We start from the raw sequence: 6,000 nt of genomic DNA, 5'->3' as shown, positions 1-6,000 counted from the left end.
CTGTAACTGGCTGTGAGTCTGTTCACTGGGTGTGTGAGGATTTTATTGGGGGGGGGGTGTCTGTGTGTCTGCTCCCAGCCACGCTGAAAAGGGTGAGCGTTGCAAGCACCCTGAGACTGTCCTGATCCCCTTCTACGAGCAGAGCTGTTTTCCTGGGACTTGCCATCCCTTTTGGATACTAGGATCCTCTGAGCACCCAAGATGAAGACAGCCATGCGTGGGATTTAATTTCTCCTCTCTTTATTTTTCTGAATCTCTTTTCATCCCTAGAAAAGGACAAAGGAGAAGAAGAGACCTGGTGAGAGACTTGATTTCCTTCATATCCCCCTGCTTTTGCCAACAGTGATGAGTCTAGTGACCTCTCCAGTGCCCAGGGTCTCCCTGCTCCTCGACCCCTCCAACTTTATGTAACTCAGTGGACCACGCATTTTATTGTGGCTTCTTGGGAGCAGCCAGTCACTGGCATTATCTCTCCTTTGCCTTTCTCCCCAGAGATGAGCTGGGATTTGTATGTGGGCATTGTTTAATCTCTTTACTATATTGCACTGTTCTCATTTGTTTCATGTTTTTAAAAACATTTTTGGAGAGGGAGCAGGGCAGTGGGTGGGGTGAGGGAAGAGGTTGGTTTTATCCCTGAGGTAGGGAGAAAGAGTTGATGGGATTTCTTTCCCTCTTGTCTTTTACTACTCTTAAATACAAAACTTTGTAAGGGGTTTTTCCCCTGACTCCTGAAGAGGGAGATTAGGTTAAGACTTATTGTTATTGGCAAGTCATCTGACATCTGTCAAACTTCTGTTTTAATAATTTGTGCAATTTAAAGCGAGTTCTGTGTTACTGAAGGATGCTGGATTGACCGTTCCCCAGAGATTGACATCCTGAATGTCTTCCCAGCACAGTCAAACCACGACAGCAGCCATGCTATCTCCTTTCACCAACCCAACCAGCTGCCTCTCTGCCCAGGCCCAAGATCACTTCTAAGAATGAGGAGTGGAGAGTTAAGTCTGTAGGCCAATATCTGAACTGGCCTTCTCTGATGAGACTACTAGGGTTGGGGGCCTGTTAGACCACAACTACACTATGTAATTTACCATGTGTTGTGGCACTGTGATATGATGTACTAGTGCGCTGGTTATTATACCATAGCTTGTCTGTGCACATGAGAAAAAAACTGTTTGACTATGTTATTAGACCACGCTCAATCCATGTAAACTGTCTATAACAGCGGTTCTCAAACTGTGGGTTGGGACCCCAAAATGGGCCAAAGCCCCATTTTAATGGGGTCACCAGTGCTGCCTTAGACTTGTTGGGGCCCAGGGCCAAAGCCAAAGTTTGAGCCCTATTGACCAGGGCTGAAGCGAAAGTCCGAGGGCTTCTGCCCTGGGCAGCAGGGCTCAGGTACAGGCCCCCTGGGCTTCAGCTTTGGCCCCCCTGCCCGGGGCGGTGGGGCTTGGGCTTTGGCCTATCCGGGGTGGTGGGGCTTGGGCGGGCTTAGGCTTTGGTCCCCACTCCTGGTCTCGTAGTAATTTTTGTTGTGAGAAGGGGATCATGGTGCAATGAAGTTTGAGAATTCTTGGTCTATAATAAACTTTAAGTCACTGGTGGTAGCAGTGGCAGAAGAGTTAGTATAAACAGGGCACTGGCACTTTAACTACCGTGTTGTCTGATCTTGCTCATAATGGGTAGATATGACTTGGTGGTGAAAACACCAATTGCTGCTTGAGCTCTTCTTATGCTATCACTCCTATTGCTACCAACCAATCTGTTTGGGGAGATTTCCCCAAACAGCCTAGGAAAGACAAGGCCATAAAGATCGGGCTTTTTAACGTAGTTATAATACAGCATTATCTTGTCCGTATAGAAAAGATCAAACAGTATTATATCAGAGCACCTCCATGGGATAGCACTACCGTGAGGCAAATTCTGAGCTGTGGAATCTGTCCACACTGGAGTCAGTCATGTTATCCGCAAGTATGTTGAAATACTGTTAGAAGAGTTTCTGCACGTTTTCCCTGAAAAGAGTCCATGTGGATTTGTTGTTGAAGGGTAGGGGGGAGCTGCAGAGAACCACATTACAAACTATCAAGAGGAGGAGTCTACAGCATGATTTAGGAGACATGCTTCTCGGACACACACATCTGATTCTCTGGGAAAACCATGCTACAACCCTGCTGCCACCAAATATGTTTAAGTATATATTTGAAGCCAGCATGGTTCTGATCCCAAAGTGGAATGGCTTAACAATGACTCTAATGTGGAGGCATCTCCCTGAACTGAGAATATGAACTCACTTCACATAGACCAGAAAATGATAATGACTCCAGATTACTAGTCACCTGGGGCCAAGCTAGAACCCCAAGGAGTTAATGGAGAAAGGAGAACATAAGAATGGCCATGCTGGGCAATTTCAAGTGATCCATCCTCTGTCATCCAGTTCCAGCTTCTGGAAGTTGAAGGTTTATGGATACTCGGAGCATGGGGTTGCATCCCTGACCATCTTGACTAATAGCCATCGATTCTTTTCTGAATCCAGTTATACTTTTTTCCTTCACAACATCCCCTTGCAATGAGTTCGCACATGACTGTGCGTTGTGTGAAGAAATACTTCCTTTTGTTTTGAACCTGCTGCCTATTAATTTCATCAGGTGACCCCTAGTTTTTGTTTTGTGAAGGAGTAAATATTAGCTTTCTCCACACCATGATTTTATAGACCATGAGTATATCCCCACTTTGTCGTCTCTTTTCTAAGATGAGCTGTGCTAGTCTTTCTAATGTTTCCTCGTATGGAAGCTGTTCCATACACCTAATAATTGATGTTGCCCTTCTCCTACTTTTTTCCAGTTCTAGTACAGTTTTTTGAGATGCGGTGACCAGAACTGCATGCAATATTCAAGGTGTGGGCATACCATGGATTTATGTAGTGGCATTATGAGATCGTTTGTTTTATTATATATCCCTTTCGTAATAGTTCCTAACATGTTAGCTTTTTCGATTGCTGCTGCATATTGAGTGGGTGTTTTCAGAGAACTATCCATGATGACTCTAAGATCTTTCTAAAGTAGTAATAGCTAATTTATACCCCATCATTTTGCATGTATAGTTGGGATTGTTTTCCAGCGTTCATTACTTTGCACTTATCAGCATTGAATTTCACTTCCCATTTTGTTGCCCAGTCGCCCAGTTCAGTGAGATCCCTTTGTAACGCTTTGCAGGAGCTAGCCCATTGCTGTTCTGTGGCCTCTGTACATAGTATTTCACAACGTTACAGAATCATTCACTTACGAATGAAGAAATGAAGGCTTAAAGGAGTGTTTCTAATATCTGTGTGCAATCTTTCACTATTTCATTCTGGTTACTAAGGAGGAAGAGGAGGAAGACAGTAGCCCCGGAGTATCCTTCTCACTCTCTTCAGAAGAGTCAGAGATGGAGCCTGAGGAAGAGAGGATCCGTTACAGCCAAAGATTGGTCAGTATTCACTTTTACCCATCAAATTCTCACTATTAGTCTCTTTATTTGCCTTTCAACCCCCCAAAAACTCCCTGGCTTTATAGTGGGAGCAGGCTTGTTACCATCCCATGTAGCAATGAGACTAGCATCTCCAGCTTATACAATGAAACATATAACCACTTAGGTGGGCAATCAATCAGATCATTTGATGCCTCCAGTTCACATCATACAAGTGTGTCTTATTTTGGGGGAACATTATAACCATGGTTGTTACCAGCCCAATACATGGCTATTTAAGCTTCAAAAACGGAAAAGTCACAGGTCAAAGAATATGCTTTCAGACATAAGAAACTGGTATAGTTGTTACTTGTGACAAAACAGGCATCTCTTAGTATTTGGGGCAGATGGGGAGAGGAGGAGTTGGGATGCTGTGTACGTTAAACTGGGGTGGCTTTCCGTTGGCATTACATTGGCCCAAATCTGTCTTGAGTATACTTTGAACCTGTGACTGTCAACATTTAAAACACTACAGCAGCACAGCTGCACCACTATAGAGCTTCATTGTAGAGGCTGTACAACAACAGGAGGTGCTTCTCTTCTCACTTAGTCATCTACCTCCTTGAGTCAACAGAAGAATTCTTCTGTCAACTTAGCATTGTCTACACTGGGCTTAGGTTGGCATAGCTACAGCCCTGAGAGACATAGCTATGCCAATGTACTTTTTCAGTGTAGACCAGCCCGAAGGAAATAGGCTCTACGCTGAAGTTAGTTGGAACTGGTGGTGTGTGTTTGTCTTATTTTAGTATTCGCACTCCAGAGGCCAGATCTACACTAGGAAAGTAGGTCACTATAACTACATTGCTCAGAGGTGTGAAAACCCAACACCCCTGAGCGACACAGATAAATTGACCTAACCCCCAGTGTAGATAGTGCTAAATTGATGGGAGAATTCTCCCATCAGCATAGCTCCCACCTCCTGTACAGGTGGAGTACCTACACTGAGAGGTGAATCCCTTCCATTGGCATAGGTAGCATCTTCTCTGTAGTGCCACAGCAGCACAGCTGCAGCATTTTAAGTTTAGACCTTCCCTTACAGAGTCTGAGATTTTATTAATGATGTCTGTGTCTGGGACAGAGTTCCCATCAAGAGAAAAGAAAAAAAGCTGGTGTTCTCTTTCATTCCCACTTCATGGAGAAGTCATGCTAAGCTGCATGGTCAGCTTGGTCTCTCTGCCCTAACCCTCAAGCTTGTGACTACTGCAATTAAATCTTTATCCTTTAACGCTTTGAAATAAAATCACTTGGCATGAAGTCTAGTGAAGTGGTGCACTGATCTCTAGGATTAGGTTTCCCAGAGAGGGGGAACGGTCACTTTCCTTGTCATCTAGTCAATCGCTACTTCTGTGCCTTAACAGCCTACAGAGAGCACTAGTGCTCACCTTGTAAAGGTGAGGTAGCAATTGTAATCTCTAGAGTAACTGATTTCATTCCCGCTAAAGAATTTGTTCCTAAGAGGAAGGAGAAGTTAGTAGGGCCATGTTTCATCTTGACTTAATGATAAAGTTCTAGTTTGAGGACTGTGTATAGCAGGGGATAGTGTCTGTTGCATCTTAAATTTTGTGGATATAATCTGCAGGCTAAACATCTGGTGCAGAAAACATCTTAGTGAAAGACACAAATTCTTCATACTTCCAGCCCCTTATGGCTTCTGTGGGAAACTCTGAAGTAACTGCTACAGGCTGTATAGTTGTCATTGTTTGCCAGCCATGCCTGTTAAAAATGGCTGTAGTCATCAAACTTAAAATTACCATGAACTATGGGCTCTTTTACCTATAGCTGTAGTAGTATTGGTGGTTTAGCTCCAACAAAATGTTATGAGCGGAATAAACAGCAGTGTTGAAGTAAGTTCAGATCACAGGAGAAGGAGCATGGTTGGGGATTAGAGCAGAGGACCGAGTTATAAGCTTGGTTCTCTACCTGGTTTTGTTGGTCTTCCTGTGGCCTTGGGGTAAGTAAGTGTAGTTTTGCCAGAAAAATCACACCCACAACCAACATAGCTAGGTGAGCAAAAACCCTAGTGTAGATGCAGCTATACCAGGAAAAAGTCCTTTTACCCCTATGGCTTATTCTGATAGCGTTAACTGACGTAAGCAAAAAGAGTTATTTTTCCGGCATAAGCTGCCTCCACTGGAGGGGGCGGCTTGTGTAGCTCTACTGGTATATCTATACTGGCAAACCCTTTGTCTCACAGGGAGATCTGTTACATGGGGGTCGTGATGTTTAATTTATTAACGTTTTGTAAATGTCTGCTGCTTTCTTCCTTGTAGCAACTTCCAATTTACCACGCTACCACTTTATTTGGGCTTCATTGCCACCCCCTTCCTAATCTCCTCTGCTAAAAATGATCAGTGGTTGAAGATCTGTTGGGGTTAACTCTTAAGTGCCAGCATTAACTATTTAACATGTTGTTGAGATGAATGGGCTGGAAAAGTAATTCTCCTATCCCAGGGGTTCTCAAACTGGGGGTCGCGACCCTTCAGGGGCTCACGAGGTGTC

The 6,000-nt window shown here is 44.1% G+C and overlaps 1 protein-coding gene across 1 annotated transcript in view; it reads left to right on the top strand.

Annotated features, from left to right (window-relative positions):
• The first annotated feature begins 279 nt into the window (after window positions 1-279).
• Window positions 280-6,000, top strand: part of KDM2A (lysine demethylase 2A) — an 85,759-nt gene continuing 80,038 nt past the window's right edge. The window contains exons 1-2 of the mRNA XM_065402651.1: window positions 280-298; window positions 3,358-3,462. Coding sequence (XP_065258723.1) covers window positions 3,421-3,462 — 42 coding nt within the window. The 5' untranslated portion in view covers window positions 280-298; window positions 3,358-3,420. The remainder of the gene's footprint in view (window positions 299-3,357; window positions 3,463-6,000) is intronic.

The sequence above is a fragment of the Emys orbicularis genome, chromosome 4, assembly GCF_028017835.1.
Source record: "Emys orbicularis isolate rEmyOrb1 chromosome 4, rEmyOrb1.hap1, whole genome shotgun sequence".
NCBI lineage: Eukaryota > Metazoa > Chordata > Testudines > Emydidae > Emys > Emys orbicularis.
Note: the sequence above shows the minus strand (reverse complement) of the source record. Positions and strands in the feature narration are given on the sequence as shown.